At 41.8% G+C, this 24897-nt stretch overlaps 1 protein-coding gene and 1 long non-coding RNA gene across 5 annotated transcripts in view; one reads left to right on the top strand and one right to left on the bottom strand.

Annotated features, from left to right (window-relative positions):
* The window catches only part of LOC124878388 (nuclear receptor subfamily 6 group A member 1-A), a 156470-nt gene extending 132644 nt beyond the window's left edge, over window positions 1-23826 (top strand). For all 3 annotated transcript variants that reach the window (XM_047382310.1, XM_047382309.1, XM_047382312.1), the window contains 8 exons: window positions 9284-9514; window positions 10608-10663; window positions 11462-11622; window positions 12548-12778; window positions 17419-17673; window positions 20638-20759; window positions 20845-20997; window positions 23248-23826. In XM_047382310.1, coding sequence (XP_047238266.1) covers window positions 9284-9514; window positions 10608-10663; window positions 11462-11622; window positions 12548-12778; window positions 17419-17673; window positions 20638-20759; window positions 20845-20997; window positions 23248-23378 — 1340 coding nt within the window. In that variant the 3' untranslated portion in view covers window positions 23379-23826. The remainder of the gene's footprint in view (window positions 1-9283; window positions 9515-10607; window positions 10664-11461; window positions 11623-12547; window positions 12779-17418; window positions 17674-20637; window positions 20760-20844; window positions 20998-23247) is intronic.
* LOC124878389 lies at window positions 185-19163 on the bottom strand. 2 transcript variants are annotated; one of them, XR_007040747.1, is made up of 3 exons: window positions 19004-19163; window positions 794-844; window positions 185-567 (listed from the first exon to the last, which is right to left on the bottom strand). It is a non-coding gene; the product is annotated as an uncharacterized LOC124878389 (long non-coding RNA). The 2 variants fall into 2 exon arrangements; XR_007040748.1 differs by having other exon boundaries at window positions 810-844.
* Window positions 23827-24897: the final 1071 nt, after the last annotated feature.

The raw sequence follows: 24897 nt of genomic DNA, 5'->3' as shown, positions 1-24897 counted from the left end.
AGCATTTTTATTTATATTATTTTCTTAGAAACATCTTATTTACACAGTTGAACTCCTCACCAGTTGAGGTTTCCTAGATTTTGAAAATAATGTTTCTTTACCTTTACTTTAAGATTTACCTCTCATTTTATAATGACAATGATAATGACTTGTTGACAAATAATGTTTGCCCATAAATCTCAATCACACCATGCAGCCTTTTGGTATATTTTCATTTCAACAGTTCTTCAAACTGAGGTATTGCAGCGTGGGAAAAGGTTGGTAAGATGGAACTCTGACCCCACTGAGTTGGAGTCAAACAGGCTCCAGGCAGAAATAAAATCTCAACATTAATGTCATGAATATTTAACTGTCATCTAAAGGCTGGAGGAGTCATTGGAGGTGACACGCTGAGATCAAGTGTGTGAAGGTGTGAATCGGCCTGATTATATGGTTGCCATGCACTTGAAAGAGAGGGTGATGTATCTGGCTAATAAGCCTAAGTGAGGCCAATTGTGCTCTGGGCTCGAAGAAGGAAGTCGGGGCTTTCACATACGGTGTTCAGGGAGGATAGAAGGTTTTGTGTTTCTGTGGAAAAGCACATAGGCAGACAAATGGCAGGTTGAGGATGGGAAGATGTAATGCAACCTAAGATCTGTCACATGGTTAATGGGATGTTCATCTGATGAGTTAAATCTATATTTCAGCAAAATTTTAACTTGAGCTTAAACGTTTTTCATACTCCTCATGGAAGTGTTGCTTTGCTTTATTGTGAAGCTTATCAGCCGAAAAGCTCTTCATATTTACTGCTGACCTGTTTCTGAACTCACTGCAGAATCCTCTGTCACTCAGTTTGAATGTTGTTCTGTGAGGAAGCAGATGTTGAAGATACATGTTTAAAATGAATAAAGAAAAAAGGGACAAACATAGTCATACAGTAATATAGTCAGTAACAGCTTACTCGTGTGTGGCAGTTAAATTACAGATTGCATTGTTAATCACTTCTATACTAGGTTTTTTTTGTCTGTCCCAATCATTCTACATTATCTACTAGTTACATGTTAAATGTTGTGCTCTGTGCTCTGTGGTAAATGTTTAGCCACAGTGGTCACTGTAATTGCAATTACATTTACAGGAAAATATTAAACTTTAAAATTGTCTGTCGGGTCAGAAATGTATTCTTTCAATTACTGCAAAGTTCAGTGTTGGAATTAAAAGTAGGAACTGATATCTGATTGGTGCATATCTAATATCCTGGTCATCAGAGAGAAAATGTCCCAATGGCAACAAAATAATGGTTACAACATCCAGAGCACGGAGAAAACACAGTGGTGGCCTGCAGCACACTTACAAACGGCATCTAATGCTGAGCCACAACATCTTAGAATATTAAAATTCAGTCTGGCACTTTATAAATGCTACTATATTTATTATCAGGTAGTCTTTGATGCACTATCTGTATGTCACTTGGAGACCTGGCAAGATAAGTATAGCATACGCCTTGCATGTCAAAGTGAGTGCTTTAAGGTCAAAATCCTGCATCTATATTTTAAATTGTGCTGAACAAAAGTTAACTAGTGAAACCAAAAGGTCTGGGTCCTACTTCCACCACTTCATTTACTGATGTTTTAATACGTTTTAGAGGTCGACCAATATGACTTCTTCTAGGATCAGTGCTAAAAATGTATATCTTATTTCAGTTTTGTCTTGTTTGTTTTTGATGTAAAAGTTAGAAGTTTGTATTTTTCTCATAATGCCTCTATGCTTTTTAATACATCAGATCTGGCTGAAAATTCAATTCAGTTTTATTTATATAGCGCCAATTCATAACACATATTGTCTCAAAGCACTTTTCAAAGTCAGTTCAATCCAATCATACAGATTTCAAGTCGGGTACATACATTGCAATCAATCCTAACTATCAAACAGTGCAGTCACATTCAGTTTATTATTCAAATTGGTTAAAAGGTTTTCTATCCCAGCAGACTGCATTGAGTCAGTGAGTTGCAGCATTAACTCCTCCTGGAAGAGCATGTAGAGACTGGCTTGCATTGACCTTGCAGCAATCCCTCATACTGAGCATGCATGTAGCGACAGTGGAGGGGAAAACTCCCTTTTAACAGGAAGAAACCTCCAGCAGAACCAGGCTCAGTGTGAGCGGCCATCTCCCACGACCGACTGGGGGTTTGAGAGAACAGAGCAGAGACACAAAAAATACGCAGAATCACTGATCCAGGTGCACTTTCTATAGGAGAGAAAAGTGAAACATTAATGGTTATAGCTCCTTTAGTCGCTTCATCTAGGAGTGAAAGACAGCAAAGCAGATGAAATCTGAGCCTGTCTAGAGGATGAAAGAGAGCACATACAGTTAGTCACAGTAGAAGGTTTAGATGAAGCTAATATTTTTGATAACTCGGGAAGCTCCACTGGATCAAATCAGTCCCAACATAGATTGTTCAGATTCTACAGTTGACTCCAATGCTGTCTCATTTACTGAGGATGAAGTTATCAACCTAGGATTATTCTTATTCTCTTCTATTGATGATGAGAAATAAGCTGTTCTAGCCTTGCAAAGTGTCTTTTTATACAACAGTTTTCCCAGATTAGGTAGGAGTCCTCTAGGTGTGTAGATCGCCATTTTCTCTCCAAAAACATTGGCTACATTGTCTAATGCACCACGCAGTTAGGAAGTAACTTTTTTCTGTAAGTTTTTCTGTTATAATGGGGAAATTAAAAGTGGAACAGCTTTTTTAAAGGTTGTTTCAGAATTGTCTGATAATGATCTACTATAATAAAATGTTCTTTCAGGTGTGGAGAACTCTGTTAAATTAAACTAAAAATGGTCAGACAGGACAGGGTTATGAGAAAATATTGTTATGTCTTTATACTCAATGCTATATGTCAGCACAAGGTCCAGAGAATGAAGACATAGGTGGGTAGGTTTGCTACAGATAAGAAGTCAGAGAAGTGATCTAAAAATTGAGAGTAAGGGCCTGGTGGATGGTACAAAATAACAAACAGAAGTGGTTTTACTGCTTTGCAATTTGGAAGAAGAAAACTAAGGATTAAATATTCAGAAGAGTTGTAGCTATTGATTGGTCTGGGACTAGTCAATAAATCGGACTGAAAGGTGGTTGCTACTCGTCCTCCTTGCCCAGTATTTCAAGGAATGTGAAAATTTTAATAATTAGTAGGAGTTGACTCATTTATAGTAACATAATCCTCTTGCTGCAGCCAGGTTTCTGTGATAAAATAAATCAATCTGATTGTCACAAATCAAGTCATTAACTAGCAAAGTCTTTGAAGAGAGAGATCTTATGTTCAGTAAGCCACATTTAATTGTTTTATTTTTCTTTTTAGTCTGAGTTTTATTTATTTTTGTGAAATTTTCATGGCTTCCTCCTTTTAGATCGTTCTTTAATCTATTTAATTTTGGATGTGGGCAAAACATTGTTTTAATAGGGTAAAGGAAAGGTAAGGAAAAGCAGCATCAGGATACAGGGTGTTACCATATCTTGTCCTCCTGTTGTGCAGCTTCTAAAAGAGATACATTTCCTGGTGCTACTTGCTCTGAGACTTTTTGTTGGTGGAACCCAAAATTATTCGTTTTTAGATAAAAAAATAACTTTCATTCAATCAAGACCTTTCTTTCCAATAAAATGAGAGGAAATGAGACAAACATACCGGAAAGAACAATGAAATTATATGGTAATGTTGTTTATTTTGAAAAAACCATCCCATCTGTTTTAATCTACGTGGTATTTCAAATGTCACTTTAAAAGATATTTATCTCCTTTAAAATAATCAATGGAAAAACCTTTATTGGCATTAAAACAATGAAACCCTTCTTGTGATGACTAACCAGCTTTGCTTTTTGCATGTGTCCTCTGCTACTTTGATTTATCTATGGTGATGAACTGGTTTTTAAAAATCACCCTGCCATCACCCTAATCTCCACAATTCTAATCTGACTCCATTATCTGTCAGATACAAGTGGTGGACTCTGGGTAGGCCTCTCCAAAATGTTAATATTGCTTTCAGCCAGAAGAAACACATAGGTAAAATAAAAAGATTACTTTAAACCATAAAAAAAAATGCAATAATGCCATAGTTACACTCGTTAATGCAACAAAAATTACCCACCAGCCGTGGTTAATAAATGCCTGATGAACTGGGGTACTTGGTATCATTGCATGCACAGCAGCTTTGTGGAAATCCTGCTCCAGATGAGAAAATCTTGGTTTTTGAACCTGCAAACCAGTTGGGTCTGAGAGTGGATCAATTGTGTCATTCCAAGATCTAAGTTGGAGTGTAAAGGGAACACAGCAGGGGAATAACCTACTTTCTACTGCTATTAAGTGCTTTACATAACCCCATTCAAAAATATAGCAAATATTCCTTTATTGCTTTCAGTGGTTCATGTTACAGCACATCTTCATGCAGAACACTTCATACATGTAGGAGTCTATAACCGATCTGGTTTCTGACTTGTAGGGCTTGCTTTTAAATGATCTTAACCTCCTCTCTATAAGAGGTTAATTACAGAAACGGTTAAATTCTAATCCCAGGATGGGCTCTCTGTGTGACACCCCATTGTCTCTGTACAGTAGAACTCCCCTTGGAGCCTTAACTTAACCTCAAACTATCTAAATGGTAATCTTTTCAGGGCTTTAGAACACCACTAGTCCCCATGTATTATCTGGGAGTTTTTATGTGATATGTCCCACAAGCCTTCAATCCAACCTCTCCACATCCTTCTAATTAGCTTTAGTAGACAAACCCTTCAGTCTGCTAAGAAAACCACTTTCTCTGGCAGGCTTATCGCTGAGTTCAGTCCCTTGCCTCTGGTGGACTGTCAACAGAAAGAACTGGGGTCATCAAAATGTCAGAAATCCCAAGAAGCAAACAGCAGCATTTCTCTCATGTATGTTCAATTCCCAACTGTTTCATCCACAAAAAAAGTTCAGAAGTCAAATTCATGACTATGATAACAGTTGCTAAAAATGCCACGTTTGAAATATAAACACCAGGACCCCTAAAAAGTAAAAAGACCATATCCTTGACTTTGAAAGCTGCAGTATCAGTATATATTACTGAAATAATCATTACTAGGGAAAAGTGAAAGAGATTCAGAAATAATAATCTTTTCATTTATAGTACAGAGATGTCAATAGGTCTGTTAAAATCATATCACATGAGCAGTCTGGACAGCCTTAAATAGACATGAGCTGATTTAAGGTAAAGGAATGGTCCAGGTTCACGTTTTCACCATCAATGCACAAAAATGTTAATCATGCTCACCTGTCGACTTCTGCTAAAATAATTCAACACTTATAATAATAGTAACTATAACTTATTTACTTTGTAGTACATAACCTTCAGCCAAAATCGATACTAATGAATCAAATTAATAGCTGTTCTTTTTCTTGTGTTGTTCTGCTCTTTATAAACTACCATTGAGAGTATAAGAAGCTAATATTAGCTAACTAGTTAGTTTGGGCTGTCTGCTCATGTTTTACAGAGGTGTCACTCATGGCTTAACAACTGTAGTTTAAAAATGGCAAGAGTTCCTTTCGTTTCCATACGCTGACTGTTTGTTTGTCTATTAACCAAAAATATTTGCCTTCTTTCGGCTAGCTGATCAGTAGTGCACAGCAACAGATCGGTAAAGGGGAGCTGTTTCATTTCATTAAAAGAATGTGTAACTGTCTGAGCAGTATGCGAGAAAAGTCTTTGTAGTTTTTAAACTGTTAAACTATTTTTGAATCTGAATAATTTTATACCAGGGTTTTAAAATGTTATTAATCCCAAGGGGAAATTAAATGCTGTGTAGCTCATTTTATCCAGGTTTCCTTATAATACCGATACTGGTAACTGGAAGCTGCAATAAGACAGTAAGTCAGTAGTCAGGTGGTTTTTTAAAACCAGCCAGAAAGCAGCCTCCTTTTGAAACAACGCTTCAACAGCAGGTAAGGACAGCCTGCAGGGACAGTTTTAGGAAACCTGCATCTGCCTTCAATATTGGCTTTCCTACCAGAATCTAAGAGACGGGTAAAGGTCAGATTGTCTGTGTGTGGACTACAGCTTGTTGCATACAGGTCCTTCTCAAAATATTAACATATTGTGATAAAGTTCATTATTTTCTATAATGTAATGATGAAAATTTAATATTCATATATTTTAGATTCATTGCACACTAACTGAAATATTTCAGGTCTTTTATTGTCTTAATACAGATGATTTTGGCATACAGCTCATGAAAACCCAAAATTCCTATCTCACAAAATTAGCATATTTCATCCGACCAATAAAAGAAAAGTGTTTTTAATACAAAAAACGTCAACCTTCAAATAATCATGTACAGTTATGCACTCAATACTTGGTCGGGAATCCTTTTGCAGAAATGACTGCTTCAGTGCGGCGTGGCATGGAGGCAATCAGCCTGTGGCACTGCTGAGGTCTTATGGAGGCCCAGGATGCTTTGATAGCGGCCTTTAGCTCATCCAGAGTGTTGGGTCTTGAGTCTCTCAACGTTCTCTTCGCAATATCCCACAGATTCTCTATGGGGTTCAGGTCAGGAGAGTTGGCAGGCCAATTGAGCACAGTGATACCATGGTCAGTAAACCATTTACCAGTGGTTTTGGCACTGTGAGCAGGTGCTAGGTCGTGCTGAAAAATGAAATCTTCATCTCCATAAAGCTTTTCAGCAGATGGAAGCATGAAGTGCTCCAAAATTTCCTGATAGCTAGCTGCATTGACCCTGCCCTTGATAAAACACAGTGGACCAACACCAGCAGCTGACACGGCACCCCAGACCATCACTGACTGTGGGTACTTGACACTGGACTTCTGGCATTTTGGCATTTCCTTCTCCCCAGTCTTCCTCCAGACTCTGGCACCTTGATTTCCGAATGACATGCAGAATTTGCTTTCATCCGAAAAAAGTACTTTGGACCACTGAGCAACAGTCCAGTGCTGCTTCTCTGTAGCCCAGGTCTGGGTAATGCGGCACCTGTAGCCCATTTCCTGCACACGCCTGTGCACGGTGGCTCTGGATGTTTCTACTCCAGACTCAGTCCACTGCTTCCGCAGGTCCCCCAAGGTCTGGAATCGGCCCTTCTCCACAATCTTCCTCAGGGTCCGGTCACCTCTTCTCGTTGTGCAGCGTTTTCTGCCACACTTTTTCCTTCCCACAGACTTCCCACTGAGGTGCCTTGATACAGCACTCTGGGAACAGCCTATCTGTTCAGAAATTTCTTTCTGTGTCTTACCCTCTTGCTTGAGGGTGTCAATAGTGGCCTTCTGGACAGCAGTCAGGTCGGCAGTCTTACCCATGATTGGGGTTTTGAGTGATGAACCAGGCTGGGAGTTTTAAAGGCCTCAGGAATCTTTTGCAGGTGTTTAGAGTTAACTCGTTGATTCAGATGATTATGTTCATAGCTCGTTTAGAGACCCTTTTAATGATATGCTAATTTTGTGAGATAGGAATTTTGGGTTTTCATGAGCTGTATGCCAAAATCATCCGTATTAAGACAATAAAAGACCTGAAATATTTCAGTTAGTGTGCAATGAATCTAAAATATTTGAATGTTAAATTTTCATCATGACATTATGGAAAATAATGAACTTTATCACAATATGCTAATATTTTGAGAAGGACCTGTACATCAGAGTCTTACATTAATCAGATATTCGGTCCAGCAGACATCACCAATGAAAACAGAACATCTGCGACTCATTTTTTCACTCAATCTTTTGTTCTTCATACATTTGTGCAAATTTAAAATAAGATAAAAAAAAAGTTTAATTCAGTTATTTTAAGTTTTCCATGAAGTATCTCCAGTATGAAAAAGTCAAACTTGAAATCTGACTGTGTGATGGTATATGAAGAACAAGCAGTTTGAAAGAGCAGGGGTTGTGTACATGTATACGTGCATTTATGAAGCTTGTGGTCTTTAACAGTTTAGAATGTGCACCCAAACTTAATTCTTGGCTTCATCAGAGTCAGTAGGTGGCAGATGGGTGGAATACAATAGAGATTTTCAGCAGCTGCCTTTCCCTGGAGTTTTACAGCATTTTATGAGTAGTAAAGTAGCTGTACCCGTGGATTTTACACAGGATCTGTCTCTCCTTGATCCCCTTCCACTCCTTTTAAAATACTTAATTCGCTCCAGTATCTGGGTGCAACTGTTTAAATTGCTGCACAAAATGTCTCCCTCTTTCCTTCTCTACGTCTTATTATTTAATTGTCTACACAATGGTAAGCCCTGTTTTTTTTGTGCTTTTGGCATCATGTTCAGGTCCAGTCCTCTTTATGTGCCACAGCTGTTATGCTCTGTATTGACATCCAAAGAACCAGCACGGTTTTATCCACATTGACTTGTGGGTAAGAGCTGTGTAAAGTGTTGTGAACCGTGTTTGTGCCTCCAGATTTCTCAGGTTTTGCTTTTTTTTCCTAACACAGACTTTCAGATCATTAAACAAATTTTCATATTAGATCAAGATAACATGAAATGGTTAAAATCAGTCTAGCATGAGCAACTGTCCACGTCTGACAACATGAAGTAGACAGACATCTGAAAAATTAACACATCAAGAATGGATGGGAAACTAAATCCAAGAAGTCATGAAAGGGTTACAAAGTTATTTCTAAGTCGTTGAAACTCCAGAGAACCAGTGAGAACCATTATCCTTAAATGAATAAAACATGGAACAGTAGTGAACCCTTCCAGGAGTGGCTGGCCTTCCAAAGGTTCACCAAGACCACATCGACGTCTAGTACAGGAGGTCACAAAAAACCCAGAATGACAAGTAATGCAAGAACAAGAACTGCAGGATTGACTTGCCTCCATTGAGATCAATTTTCATGATTCAACAATAAGTAAGAGACTGAGTTAAAATTACAATTCCAAAAGCCTAGTTCAAAACCATTGCTAACCAAAAACAACAAAAAGGCCCATCTCACGTTTGCAAAAATCATCTTGATGATCCCCAGGACTTCTGGAAAAATATTCTTATTTTGAAGATTTATTACATCAGAGGCCTAGGCTTGGTGAAAGTCCAGACATGAATTAAATTTACATAAGTTTTTTTTATTTTTTTATGTAGCACCAACACATGTTGTTTCAAGGTACTTTACAAAAAAAGTCTGTTCATTAGAATCAGATAGATTCCAAGTCAAGTACATGCATTCCAATTGATCCTACTTGAAGAGTGGGAATTCTGCATTTTTCTTCTGTGATTGACAAAGCACGAATACTCTATGTTGGTCTAATGGTTTTAAATTCTTTTTCCGTACATGCAGATGATGCAGCAGATCAACGCGCTTGCCTTATTTGTGGAGATCGTGCCACAGGCCTGCATTATGGCATCATCTCCTGCGAAGGCTGCAAGGGCTTCTTCAAACGCAGCATCTGTAACAAGCGGGTGTACCGCTGCAGCCGGGACAAGAACTGCGAAATGTCCCGCAAGCAACGCAACCGCTGCCAGTATTGCCGTCTGCTCAAGTGTCTGCAGATGGGGATGAACCGGAAAGGTACAGCTGGGTTACATCACAGCAATATTATTTTATGACAGAAAATCTAAAACTACCAAAACTTTATAAAGTTATGGTAAAAGTCAACAAGTATCATATTAGTTTTAGTCAAATGGATTGTTATCTGTGAGCCATCTTTTTTCTACATGGATAGGAGCATAAGTATTTTTGCAGGTGGTTGTTTGCCACCAATTATTTTTTCCATTTTTGTTGCCACTAAGTTGTCCGTTTGACAACAATGTCTGTTTTTTCTATCATCAGGTGGTCTTTATTAATCCTGCTTGAAACTGTGGGTTTACCCGATGTTTATAAAAGGTGGACCAGAAAGTTAAACTTGCAGTCTGCATTTTAAATAGTTCTCTCAAACAGCACTGGTTAAAAACATTTACCAAGGTAACAAGAAAAAAGCTGGGATTTTCATAGATAAACTGTCACCTATCAAACATTTCCTGAGAAAGATATTTTGGGTGACATAGACATAACCCCCAAGCTTGTCTCTGGCTATGGAAAACCACAGTTTTTTTGCTGTGGTTTTTTTGAGCCAGTTGGGAACTATCTGTAGCACCAGCTCTCATCTAGCACTGGTAGCACTTTAGTGAAACAATACCAAACCTGGACCAATATTAAATACTGAAGTATTAGCTCTGAATCAGTTATGGTTATTCAAAAGCCCTGAAAAAGTTTCCCTTAAAGCTCCAGTCTGACCATGAAGGCCAAAAAAAAAGGCATCCACCAACTTTTTGCCACATTTCTTATGCCCAGAGTCTACAGCTGCATTCAGCCCATAGTCTTGTATGGTCACATGCTGCCCTCTGGTGGGGATAATGGTACTAACCTTACCGGCGAACTTCCTGAATGTATATTTGTTAAGTAAATAAGGATTCTGTTTAATTAAATCTAAGTATGCTTTATGGCATGAAGGGAATTACTCCTAGATTTCTCCAATCGACACAGTGGGAAAAAGATAAACCAAAAATGGCTCATAATGAAAACAGGAGGAGGCACAGTGAAAAATCACATTTTAGCCACTAGGTAGCGCTCTTATGCTTGTCATGTAAACAAGTGGATTCTCTTCTTTCTGTTTGGCACACAGCAATCAGGGAGGATGGCATGCCAGGAGGGAGGAACAAAAGCATTGGGCCTGTTCAGGTAAATCAGCTGAAATGTGACTTGCTCTGACCTTATTCCAACACACCACTTTCTATGTACAGTTTTATTCGGTTTCATCCCTACAGATAGTTCACATAAAGGCGCAGTGCCTTTAAAGACTGAGCTATTGCTATTTAACAGCTCATAAAGGTTTGAATCCCACTGCGCTACTTATTTTAGTCTAGAGATGCTTGTGAAGTTATGAGAATGAGCCCTGACCTTGTTATATCACCAATCATGCAGCTGCTGATTATTCCTATTCAGCTGCAGGTTCATTATTGAGGGGAGTGAGAAGAGCTGAACATTCAGGAAAATGTATGACATGGGGATAAGTGGCATAGAATTGCTATTCAGCAAAGCAATGTGGTCGATTCTTTCCTGCTCAATTCACAAAGGGAACCAGAAGGGTGAACTTTCTCTCATTAATATGGAATAAATGGCCTGTTTTGGTTTATGTGCTTAACTGATGGAAGTAAAAGTTAAAAGGCCCCTTTTCACTGCTGGTAAACCCCACATTTCCCAGGATGGTAAGGCCTTTCATCATAGCTTTTGTTTGCATCTCTGCCTCAGCGAACCTGAAGGATTATATTATTTTAGGTGTGTGCATGCCTCTCAATTGAACACTGTCACCACACAAACACACACACACCTTTTTTCCTCTAGTTCACTGTTTCATTGTGTGATTGTGTCCTTGCTCCTCACTGCTTGAGTAAAAAGCAGTACGCTGCCAGTCAATGCTATTCAATTAAACTGAAAAACACAGATTTTCATTGAACATTCTGTTTATGTGTATTTCAGATCACAGAAGAAGAGATAGAGCGAATTATGACTGGGCAGGAGTTCAAGGAGGATGCCCCGGAGCACACCTGGGGAAACAACGGTGACAGCGACCACAGCTCCCCCAGCAACGGAGCCTCAGAGGGCAACCAGCCATCGCCCGCCTCCACTTTGTCATCCAAGTGAGTTGTTCATCTCACCCACTCAGCAGAGCAGTGCCAGCACTTGCCCCCATCATTGAGCTAATGAGCCGGCCCTGACTGCCTAACACTTCATTCCCATCTCACGCACAACTTAGTTAAGGCATTCAGCAGCCAAAGAATGCCGGATTATTCACCTCTTCGCTCAGGCTTGGCGATGATGGCAAGCTCTAAAAAGTTGCCGCACTATCTGCTTTTCTCGCCACCGAGTTGAGCGCATCGTCTGCACTCCTCAAGGACAAATATTGTCTAGGCACCGGCATGACGACATTTATTTTAGTCTCATTCTGTGTAAACATTAGGTTTATCTCAGCATTCTCATTGTCTCATAGCTATTCAGAGCAATAGTTGTTTTATCAAACTGAATCTTAGCAGAAATGAACTGTAGTCCCGTGGAGTCTAGCCTTCAGTATGCAAAAAATGTCAAATTTTGTCTGGCAGTTTGTGAAACAATGCAAAGATTTGTGTTTCATTATTTTTGTGGCACTAGTGGCCTTTATTTTCTAAGATGATCGAAAAGTAAATGGAGTGGAAAGAGAGAGGGAAGATATGCAACAAAGGTCAATGGCCTGGGACTCGAACCCATCACGGCTGCGTTGAGGACTGTAGACTCTGCACATGGATCGCACACTTAACCTCTGTACCCCTAAAGTGCCCAACAATCCAAAGATTTTCAAATATAAAATGAGAGCTGCTTCACTATGCTTCCTTAGATAAAAACAAAATGTTAAGAAGTTCACACTTAAGTCCACATGACCAGTAAAGAGGTCTGTTTTAAATGAAAAAGCTTTGAAAGTGTCATCTCATTCTAATGAAGAACACGAATCACATGAGTTGCTTTATGAACTCACTGTCAACATATGACTGATGCTCCTCATGTTAACCTAACACTGTTTTGTGCTCCCAGTCGATCTGTAGAGATGAATGGCTACACAGCAGCCCTCAGGGACCAGTACATCAACACCTCCTTATCCACACACTACCAACTCCTGCCTCACCTCTTCAGCTATGCTGCTCAGTCGGGCCTGCTGACTCCCCAGCCTCGCAACCTCTACCCACAGTCCCACCCTTTGGTGCTGCAGCTTGTGGCTGCTGAGGACCTATCCCCCCTGACCACCCCTATGCTCATAGAAGACGGGTGAGTCGATAAGTGCAGCCCACATAACACATACGCTTCTGTAAAAAGTTACAGATTTCTTCAGTTTTTTTTTTTTGGTCACACTTAAATATTTCATATAATCAAACAAATTCAAACATCGGATAAAAATAACCTGAGTAAATAGTTTCAAATGATTTATTTTAAAGAAATAGAACCTTCCAAACCAACCTGGCCCTGTTTGGCAAAGTAATTGGCTTCATTGTTGAATAATGAATTACTCGTACTCGTACTCGTCATCTTCCGCTTTATCCGGGACCGGGTCGCGGGGGCAGCAGACTCAACAGAGACGCCCAGACGTCCCTCTCTCCAGACACCTCCTCCAGTTCCTCCAGGGGGAGCCCAAGGCGTTCCCAGGCCAGCCGAGAGACATAGTCCCTCCAGCGTGTCCTGGGCCGTCCCCTGGGCCTCCTCCCGGTGGGACGTGCCTGGAACACCTCCCAAGGAAGGCGTCCAGGAGGCATCCGGTATAGATGCCCAAGCCACCTCAACTGGCTCCTCTCGATGTGGAGGAGCAGCGGCTCTACTCCGAGCCCCTCCCGGATGGCCGAGCTCCTCACCCTATCTCTAAGGGAGTGCCCGGCCACCCTACGGAGGAAGCTCATTTCAGCCGCTTGTATCCGGGATCTCGTTCTTTCGGTCATGACCCAAAGTTCATGGCCATAAGTGAGGGTAGGAACGTACACCGACCAGTAAATTGAGAGCTTTGCTTTTCGGCTCAGCTCTCTCTTCACCACAACGGACCGGCACAGCGCCCCCATTACTGTGGCAGTCGCACCGATCCGTCAGTCGATCTCCCGCTCCATTCTTCCCTCACTCGTGAACAAGACCCCGAGATACTTAAACTCCTCCACTTGAGGCAGGAACTCCCCTCCAACCTGAAGAGGACAAGCCACCCTTTTCCGGTTGAGTACCATGGCCTCGGACTTGGAGGAGCTGATCCTCATCCCAGCCGCTTCACACTCGGCTGCGAACCGCCACAGCGCATGCTGTAGGTCTTGGCTAGAGGGGGCCAGCAGGACCACGTCATCCGCAAAAAGAAGAGACGAAATCCACTGGTCCCCAAACCCGACCCCCTCCGGCCCTTGGCTGCGTCTAGAAATCCTGTCCATAAAAGTTATGAACAGGACCAATGACAAAGGGCAGCCCTGCCGGAGTCCAACATGCACCGGGAACAGGTCCGACTTAGTGCCGGCAATGCGGACCAAACTCCTGCTCCGCTCGTACAGGGACCGGATGGCCCCTAGTAAAGGGCCCCCGATTCCATACTCCTGGAGCACCCCCCACAGGGCATCACGAGGGACACAGTCGAATGCCTTCTCCAGGTCCACAAAACACATGTGAACCGGTTGGGCAAACTCCCATGAACCCTCAAGCACCCTGTAGAGGGTATAGAGCTGGTCCAGTGTTCCACGGCCGGGACGAAAACCACACTGCTCCTCCTGAAGCCGAGGTTCGACTATCGGTCGGACTCTCCTCTCCAATACCCTGGCGTAGGCCTTACCAGGGAGGCTGAGGAGTGTGATCCCCCTGTAGTTGGAACACACCCTCCGGTCCCCCTTCTTATGAAGGGGGACCACCACCCCAGTCTGCCAGTCCAGAGGCACTGTCCGCGACCGCCATGCAATGTTGAAGAGACGTGTCAACCATGACAGCCCTAGAACATTCAGAGACTTGAGGTACTCAGGGCGGATCTCATCCACCCCTGAAGCCCTGCCACCGCGGAGCTTTTTAACCACCTCGGTGACTTCAGCCTGGGTGATGAAAGAGTCCGACCCCGAGTCACCAGCCTCTGTTTCCACCACGGAATGCGTGATGGCAGGATTGAGGAGATCCTCGAAGTACTCCTTCCACCGCCCGATAATGTCCTCAGTTGAGGTCAGCAGTCCCCCGCCCCCACTATAAACAGTGTTGGCGAAGCACTGCTTTCCCCTCCCGAGGCGACGGACGGTTTGCCAGAATCGCTTCGAGGCCAACCGGTAGTCCTTCTCCATGGCCTCACCGAACTCCTCCCAGGCCCGTGTTTTTGCCTCTGCCACAGCCCGGGCCGCAGCACGCTTGGCCTCACGGTACCCGTCAGCTGCCTCAGGAGTCCCACAAGCCAACCACAGCCGATAGGACTCCTTCTTCAGCTTAACAGCATCCCTTACTGCCGGTGTCCACCACCGGGTTCTGGGATTGCCGCCGCGACAGGCACCGCAGACCTTACGGCCACAGCTACGGGCAGCAGCATCGACAATAGATGCAGAGAACATGGTCCACTCGGACTCTATGTCTCCAACATCCCCCGGGATCTGGTCAAAGCTCTCCCGGAGGTGGGAGTTGAATACATCCCTGGCCGAGGGCTCTGCCAGACGTTCCCAGCAGACCCTCACTATGCGCTTGGGCCTGCCAAGTCTGACTGGCTTTCTCCTCCTCCAGCGGATCCAACTCACCACCAGGTGATGATCAGTGGACAGCTCAGCCCCTCTCTTCACCCGAGTGTCCAAAACATGTGGCCGAAGATCTGATGATACGACAACAAAGTCGATCATCGACCTCCTGCCTAGGGTGTCCTGGTGCCAAGTCCACTGATGGACACCCTTATGTTTGAACATGGTGTTCGTTATGGACAAACCGTGACTAGCACAGAAGTCCAATAACAAAACACCACTCGGATTCAGATCGGGGAGGCCATTCCTCCCGATCACGCCTCTCCAGGTGTCACTGTCGTTCCCCACGTGGGCGTTGAAGTCCCCCAGCAGAATAATGGAGTCCCCGGGAGGGGCACTATCCAGCACCCCCGACAGAGACGCCAAGAAGGCCGGGTACTCCGCACTGCCACTCGGCCCGTAGGCTGAAATGATAGTCACAGACCTCTCCCCAACCCGAAGGCGCAGGGATACGACCCTCTCATCCACTGGGGTAAACCCCAACACGAGACGGCTGAGCTGGGGGGCAACAAGCAAACCCACACCAGCCCGCCGCCTCTCCCCGTGGGCCACTCCAGAGTAGAACAGAGTCCAACCCCTCTCAAGGAGATGGGTTCCAGAGCCCACGCTGTGCGTGGAGGCAAGCCCGACTATTTCTAGTCGATACCTCTCGACCTCCCGCACAAGCTCAGGCTCCTTCCCCCCCAGCGAGGTGACATTCCACGTCCCTAGAGCCAGCCTAAGCATCCGGGGATCGGGCCGCTGAGGTCTCCACCTTCGTCCGCCACCCAATCCTCTTTGCACCGGTCCCTCACGGTTCCCCCTGCAGGTGGTGGGCCCACTGGGGATGGCCTCGCGTCTCTCGTTCGGGCTTGGCCCGGCCGGGTCCCGCGAGGAGCAACCCGGCCACCAGGCGCTCTCCGACGAGTCCCAACCCCAGGCCTGGCTCCAGGGTGGGACCCCGGCTCCGCCGTACCGGGCGACGTCACGTGCCTCGATATTTTTTTTTTTTTTTAAAGAAATAGAACCTTCCAAACCAACCTGGCTCTGTTTGGCAAAGTAATTGGCTTCATTGTTGAATAATGAATTAACTGTGATTAAACACATTTTTGTTAGAGAGCTGAGTTCATTTTCACTAGGAGCACTCATGCCTGTTTACTGCCAGGCCTGTAGAATCAATAAATCACTTACGTATAAGTGGTCTGGCTACATGAAGTACGCTGAAAGATCTCAAAAAGCTCATTATGTCTCATTTGAAAAAAAATCAAAAACAGATGAGAAACAAAGTCACTGAAATCTGTCAGCCTGAAAGGGTCTGCAAATTCATTCCTAAGGCTTTGGGACTCACAGGATATTCCCAGATAAAGAAAATATAACCAAAGTTTTACTAAGAGCATATCAAGGGCTCACCCAGGAGGTCACAAAAGATCCCAGAACACCTGAAGCTTTACCAGCCTCAATTTACATCAGTATTCATGATTCAACAATACTAGAGTGGGCAAAAATGGCCTCCATAAGAGCTTCAAGGACAAAACCACTACTGACCAGGAAGAACACAAAGGCCTGTCCCATTTTTCCTAAGACACATCTTGATGATCCCAAAGACTTTTCAGAAAAGATTCTGTGGCTGAGTTTAAAATCTGATGTAAAAGTAACAGTGTTTAAGAAAAAACACCATACAGTCAGACAAGGTGGTGGTAATGTGATGCTCTAAGACTGCTTGACATCTTCTGGACAGGACAAACTATCTGAATACAGGATGGCCTAGTCAAAGTCTGAACTTAAATCCATTTGACATGTTGTGACATTCCATCACTGTTTAAAAATCCTCCAATGATGTTGAATAAAAAAATAAAAAAAATTCTGCAATGAAGAGCAATGGAAAAGACTGACTGCCGGGCTTTGCAAATGCTTAATGGCCATTGTTGCTACCAATGGCGGCACAACCAACTGTTAGGTTTAAGAGAAAATTATTTTTCACATTAGGCCACCATGAGTTGCATAGTTTTTCTTCCTTATACATGAAATCATCATTTAAAACTGCATTTATAATATTGTACTTATCTTTGTCTGATATTAATATTGATGATTGAAACATTAAAGTGTATCAATACAACAAAAGATATGTCAGGGGGTAGATACTTTTTCACAGGACTGAACAGCACCATTCATTTAACAGCAGGGTGATTTTTTTATTTTTTATTATTTCAGGTACAAGGTAACACAAGTGGAGCTGTTTGCCCTGCTGTGTCGCTTGGCAGATGAGCTGCTCTTCCGACAGATCTCCTGGATCAAGAAGCTCCCTTTCTTCTGTGAGCTTTCTATAGAGGACTACACCTGCCTGCTCAGCTCCACCTGGCAGGAGCTAATCCTGCTCTCCTGCCTCACCATCTACAGCGCCCAGATCTTTGGAGACCTGGCCAACGTCACTGCCAAGTACACACCATCTGATGATGAGCTCCAGGGGTGAGTTGCATGCACATGAAGGACAAATGTTTATTTGCAGTGACCTTTACTCGTGTTTGGTGTTTTGTTGCTTCCTTTATTGCATTTGATGTGAGAGAGACAGTTTAGCATCCCTAACCAGCCTAAACCAGAACGTATTATTGGCAGTAACGGTGATGAAATGACTTAATCAGGTCTGTGCAATGTCAAACATGCCATTAGGAGTGATCACTTCTGACCCCCTTAAATCTCTGCAGGGTGTTACAAACATTCCTCCAAATGTGTTTTGTGTCAGCTTTAGTTCTGTCTGGAACCTGCCTGCCAGCTGCAGCAGTCAGCCGTTTTTGTTTGAATATGTTGTGTGAAACCAGAACACCAAGTCCTTTGCACCAAGCAACAAAGAGGCAAGGTTAGCAGCAAGCTAGCAGACTGCTTATCAGCTTACAAACCACATATTGTGTTAAAAGGGAGCCGAACAGCAGGATTCCTATCTATTCTTGAAAAATGTGGGATTGTTTTTAATATTTTTCAGCTTTTGGAAAAGTACGGATAAAAGTAAAACAGGGTATGGAAAAGTATTGCCTCTACCAGAGTGTTTTTCCCATATTGGATTTCTAAAAGCATTCCTTAATTATATTAAAATACAAAATTACTAAACAAATCTCAGTGGGAGAACCTCACAAACAAGAAATGTGCTAAGAAAAAAAGAGTTGCACAGTCCACATTTAATTAACATGTTTTTCATACACAATATTTGGCCTAAGCCCTTTCAGGAAATCCGTGTTCAATAATCTACAGTTGAACCCAAGACTCCGTGAATTTATCTAAATATATGGGGGATGATTATTATATTTTAGTTTATTATGTTCTGACAGCTTAGGCAAACAGTCTGTAGATAGAGACAAGAAATATCCTGACCAAGGTTCTGGCAGTTATTGTAAGCATATATTAAACGTTTGTCCTAAGACATACAAATGGCCCGAAGAAATTACTAAAACATATGAAAGAATTATGTAGAAACTCCTGAAAACGTTGGAAGTTTAAAAAAACAAAAAACATTGCACATTGTGTTTTTTTATAGTTATTGTTAAAGTAAGTAAAAAAAAAATTTTTATATGGCCACATAAAATAATATATGATCTCCATCTGGCTGCAAAGGGATTCAAAGATGATTGCAGGTTTTAAAGAGCTGGGTCATACTTAAAAAAAAAAAGTGTTAAATTGCACTGAAATGAATTAATAACAATTATTTGCAATTTTATCATGTCTGACACAATAAGCAAAGGTTTTCATTTCCAATACTGAATCAGTAAATACACATACAATTAAAATTATGATAAGGAGCAGTTACCTTGATTTAGTTGAAGTTGGAATTGTTCAGCTTTTAAGTAACGGTTCATCCAATTAGAAAGATTTAGCTGCAGTAAAACCAGCAGTTTTACAGCTCTTACTCTTCTAAATCATGCAACTGTGTTGGGGAAAAAGTTAGATACCTCTGTCTTTCAGAGCAGTGCTTTTCAATCCAGGTCCTCAATGCACATTGCCCTGCATGTTTTGGAGGTTCCCCTGCTTTAACACACCTAATTCAGATAACTGCAGTTCAGCCAAATCCTAGTAATCAATCATCAACTGAAATCAGGTGTGCTAAAGCAGGGAAACATCTTAAACATGCAGGACAGTGTGCCTTGACGACCAGGTTTGAAAAACATAGATTGACAGCTGTTCTAAATTGTGATAAAATAATTTTCTTAGTAAAGTGATGAACTCTAAATATTTTGGAAATTGCCTTATAACCTTTCGCAGATTGATGGGTAGCAGCAGATGCTTCTCTAAAAGTCATGTTTCCTTGACACGGTGTAAAATTCACGTTTATTCTCCATAACTTCCCACTGATAAAATGTTTGGTATTATTACAGTCGCTAATAATGTTTAATTTCAATACTGCTTTTGCTAAGCAGCACCTTGTGTTTTGTTCTTATATTCTGTCTTTCTTTTATTTAGCTTTTATTATTTAAACAATAGCAACATTACATTATTGTCCATTTATAGCACTATTTACTATGTTTCAAAAAAATGCTTTTGGATAGAGTTGGATGATGCTTTCAGACAGTACTGTTGTGATTAGGGTAGTTTTCTTTGGAACATTTACATTAATGTCAGAACTCAGTTGGATATGTATCTATATTATGTCATTCATTACAATAACTGCCTCCTCCTTTCTTGTAAAGTCCGTCTCATACACAAGATACTAACTGTTCAATGTAGCCTGCTGGAGCTGTGCCGAATAATTAATATTTCACCAAGAAGGATGTAGATATCAGAAGTTCCATGTTCCACATAACAACAAAGGTGAGACATTCCACTCTGTGAGCCCATCACAGCAGGGACATTATTTTTCTTGGTAGAGGGCCAGTGAAGTAATCTGTGAACAGGAGGACTCCTCAGGCCAGAGCTGTGACTAGCACCGTCTGGCATGAGGAAAACACAGCAGGTAGAAAAGGATGAGTGGGGGAGACTCCTGTATAAATCATGCTTGAATTATCTGACTTCATGCCACACATTCGTCTAATATATAGTGGTGCTCGGCTGCTCCGGACAATTTCCCTTTGAGTTTAGGGCTTTTAGGAGTGGGGGTTGATTTACAGCAGCGATGCTCAAGTTTGTCAAAGAGATTAGAAGTGGAAGAGCTGCAGAGACAGGCAGGTGATGATGAGGAAAATTAAACTTCATGAATGTTTATATTTTCTCCAAAAGTCTGCGGGGGCACAAGCTGTTTTAAGCTATTTGATTAGATTTGACATAATCCTCCCTCATTTCTGCCTCAATTACTGAACCAAAGGGCCTGAAGATGAATGTTGTGAACAGATTTTACTTCCCATTGACATTTTACTCATTTTTACAGATTCTATTGAGCAAAAACAAAATCTTTTGTTTTGTTTTATACCTTCCTCTGTAATTGACAAGCATGTGTGTCTGATCCAACAGCTTCAGTGAAGATGGGATGGAAGTGATGGAGAGGTTGATATATCTGTTTCGCAAGTTCCACCAGTTAAAGATCAGCAATGAGGAGTACGCCTGTATGAAAGCCATCAACTTCCTTAACCAAGGTAATGACAAATGGCTGTCTGCTGTTGCTGAATACAAGCTGTTGTGGTGCAAGCCGCATAACTGTAATGTTGTTTCTTCATTCAGATATCAGAGGATTGTCCAACATCTCCCAGCTTGAGCAGCTGAACAAGCGCTACTGGTACGTGTGCCAGGACTACACCGAGTACAAGTACCCTCATCAGCCCAAACGCTTTCCTGAGATCATGATGTGTCTGCCCGAGATCCGCTGCATTGCAGGTGAGGCCAGGTTAAAATGCCAGGGATAATTCCAGAAATATATTTTAAATCAGAATTCTAGAGGAAGGATTTCTTTACATCTGCAAAAACAGCAGCCAGGTTGCACCCATTCTGCTCTTTATGAAAATGAGCATGCCAGTTAGGTTGAGTTGTTTGGAAATTAAAGTAGTAATGGGTCTGTAGAATACTGGAGACACTGAAGAGTTGATGAAAATTAAATTTTAATTTAATGAATTAATGGCTCCAATTAACTGACGCTGCCTTGACACCAACTCTTCATTGGACCAAAACCAGAAATGTTGTCATCAGGGACTGGAGCAGGCTAGTGGAGACCAGCAGCTCAATATAAACAATCACATCTGAGCTCCAACAGGAGTAGACATGTAGGTAAGGCAGTGTATTCAGACCTCATTTGTTTGTCATGTAGTGGCGGCCACTTTTTGTAGTGATTTGTTAAGATTCTGAGCATGGTCAGAGACATCTGGGCGGTTCATTTCAACTCATTCCTTGTAGTTTTGGGCATTTTGTAGAACACATTTTTTCATGAAACAATCAAGCCATCAGTCACAGGAGATGATGTACTAAGTCATATTTGGGCTGCACGGTGGCGCAGTTGGTAGCACTGTTGCCTTGCAGCAAGAAGGTCCTGGGTTCGATTCCCGACCGGGGGTCTTTCTGCATGGAGTTTGCATGTTCTCCCCGTGCATGCGTGGGTTCTCACCGGGTACTCCGGCTTCCTCCCACAGTCCAAAGACATGCCTGTTAGGTTAATTGGTCACTCTAAATTGCCCTTAGGTGTATGAATGAGTGTGTGCATGGTTGTTTGTGTGTTGCCCTGTGATGGACTGGCGACCTGTCCAGGGTGTATCCTGCCTCTCGCCCATAGACTGCTGGAGATAGGCACCAGCTCCCCCGCGACCCACTATTGTATAAGCGGTAGAAAATGACTGACTGACTGACTGACAATCAAGCCATCAGTCACAGGAGATGATGTACTAAGTCATATTTGCTTTGTCAGCCAATGATTTAACGTGACTGTCTTTAGTCTCCTCATTGTCTACTGTAAGGGAATCTAATTCTGTGTCTGTGTCCAATAAATAATATCTACCAGCAGGAGGTTATTCAGAGGGCGGACCTGTCATATTTCATTAGTCAGCTCAGGATCAGAGCCAGAATGAATGGAAGGAGGAGGGTGTTTTAAAAATAATATGGAATTATATTAAATTCAATTCTATCAGAGATTTGTTCATTTTTATGACTATTTATGTCCTCAGTTCATGAATATAGTTGCATATAAAGAAACATACTGTATGTGTACTAAATGGAACTAGAAAGAGATCAAATATCAACATGTAGGTATGAATCGAACAAGCGTCAAACTGATCTAGAGTTTGAGGGTTGGACAATTTTCCAATTTCAAACTTGATACAGTACTAAGAAAAATACTCCATCATTTTAAGTACCGCATGGTTCTTCCTAATAAAGATCGGAAAAGTATGACTGATTGCAATGTGACAATATTTTATTTGTATTATGTGGGCCAAAATGAGTAAGCAGTAAACATTTCAGCACCTATTTAGAAAAAAAACAACTTAAAACTGTTTCCTTTATGTTAAACAGTATCATAAACAACACTTAGCAGAAGTGAAAATCTTCTTTATTGTGGTGGGTGCCTTGGATTCAGCTGTCCAGTAAATTGGATATTTTTACAGTGTAAACAAGGATCTGGGTCATGTTGATGCCCTCGGTGGCAGCTAATACTCATTTTATTGTTTTTTATTATTATTAGCTTCTAATTTATTTACTACTGAACCAAAGAGAGATGGAGGGGCTGCGTGTGCTGAGTATCTGCAGCGCTGCTGTGTAAAGTTGTGTGACAGCTTGTTTAGATGAAAATGGCTGTTTGTATCGATTTTGATGCAAACGTCTATCATTAAAGAATTAAATTGTTTTTTAGTTTATTATAAAAGTAATTTTGTCAAGCCAACTTGGAGCTGGGATAATTATTTCAGGAAGATATTGCATCTTGAACAGTCTGCTCTCAGCTCTACTGGTTCTAGTCGACTTTGATTTGGAGCCAAGTTAAAGTCTCACTCAGGAGTCCTGCGTTTTAGAGTTCCACTCATGGAAAGTTGCCTTATTTAGAGGATAAATTGCCCTAAATGTTCCTCTAGCTTAAAAAAAATGATAATACATGGATTTAAAAATGTTCATCTGTTCGAGCTCACTTGTGGTTGGTTTTCCTCACAGGGAAGCTGGTGAATGTCCCTCTGGAGCAGCTCCCGCTCCTGTTTAAAGCAGTCTTGCACTCCTGCAAATCCAGCCTGACCAGCTACAGAACCGGCCCATCGCCCTGCGTGACTGTGTCCTCTGGAAACTAATCTGTCCCGACTGCGCAAGCCTAGGGACCGGTCTCCCCTCCTATGAATGTGACAAGCAGCTAGTTTTTTTTGTAATATTTTTCTTTATATATTTATTACACGACAGAGCTGAATGTATGCTGATTTACACTGTGCACATCTTCTGTACAAAACAAATGCTCAAAGATGCATTGGTCTTTGGAGTTTACAAGTGTATATCTAGTTTGCTCAATGTGTCAGCGTTGCCATTGTTAGACTAGACTTTAAAAGAGCCTATTTTATTCAGACAGGGCAGCAAGACACGTTTGTGATTTGTGACTACCTCAGGAAGATGTTGTTGCTATTTTCAGGTACCTTTTCTTGCTTTGAAATGAAGAGATGCCCGGTCTAAAATCAAACCTGTGGATGCTTTGACATCTCAATCAGAGACGGAATGTTAAAATGAGCTGCATAAATCAGAGTTTAAAAACATCAGTGTTTTGTTGTAGCAGAATTTTAGCTATTTTATACGACTCTCAGATATCCTGCATGTGGGAGGGCGGTCCTGTCCATTTAACATTCCATGAGTTAACTTGGCCATTGCTGGATCTGTGGGATCACTGAAAAAAGGAGCATACGGGTATTTTTTACAATCATAGAATAGGGATGTAAGGCTTTATTGCAGGGGAAGGGGACGGTAGCTAGGTTTGCTGCTGTTCTTTCATTTTCTTTTGAGACCAAAGTGTTATGCAAACACAAATACCCACTAATGGGTAGGGAGCTAACAGCTCAACAAAGAATAAATATATGTAAAGGAGAATTTTCTTATCAATGAAGGATCAGGATAAGATACTAATCAATATTTAACAGAGGAGAGACTCTCAGCTGGACAGACAAGCAGGTCACCAAAATTCCACCGTAATGCTGCTAATTAGACGCCTGTTTCTGTTCACATGAAGTGGCCGTGGGGCTTTGTCGGCTCTTTTGCCTACGGTCAACACTCTTAAACAATCCTGCCTTTGTGTGGAACCTTTCACTATATTTTGAGAAAACAAAAATATTTGAAATGCACAAGCTTTTTGAGTTAACCTATTCAAACAAGCCAACATAGTCTGGAACCGACAGGCTAGTTTATATGGATTCGATCCAGTTGGTTCAGGCTCAGGAGCTCTTCTAAAGATTAATTATGATTAGGTTTCACAGAACCCTGGAGAACAGCGCCAGACATTTGATCGTATCCCCAATATCTGGGAGCGTGTAGACATCAGTAGAGCCAAAACGTATTCTTTCGTTCCTTTAAATGTTCCCGCTCCTTCTCGCCAGAGGATGGCTTACCTTTTTTTTCTTGCATGTCAACCTCCTGGACGATCTCTACATTATTTCAAAACTGAAAATATGGAATTTGGACATTTTGGAACATTTTAGGCCTTATCAAAAAATGTTAAATATATTGGACAAAAAATAAACAGAAATCAGTGGCAGACTTGAAAAAGCTTTAGATTCCACATAACAGTGATGTGCTAGAAGGTTCTGTTTATTCTGCTGTAGTCAGAACACACAC

Source organism: Girardinichthys multiradiatus, chromosome 12 (genome assembly GCF_021462225.1).
Source record: "Girardinichthys multiradiatus isolate DD_20200921_A chromosome 12, DD_fGirMul_XY1, whole genome shotgun sequence".
Taxonomy (NCBI): Eukaryota; Metazoa; Chordata; class Actinopteri; order Cyprinodontiformes; family Goodeidae; genus Girardinichthys; species Girardinichthys multiradiatus.
This window is presented reverse-complemented; position numbering and strand designations above follow the sequence as displayed.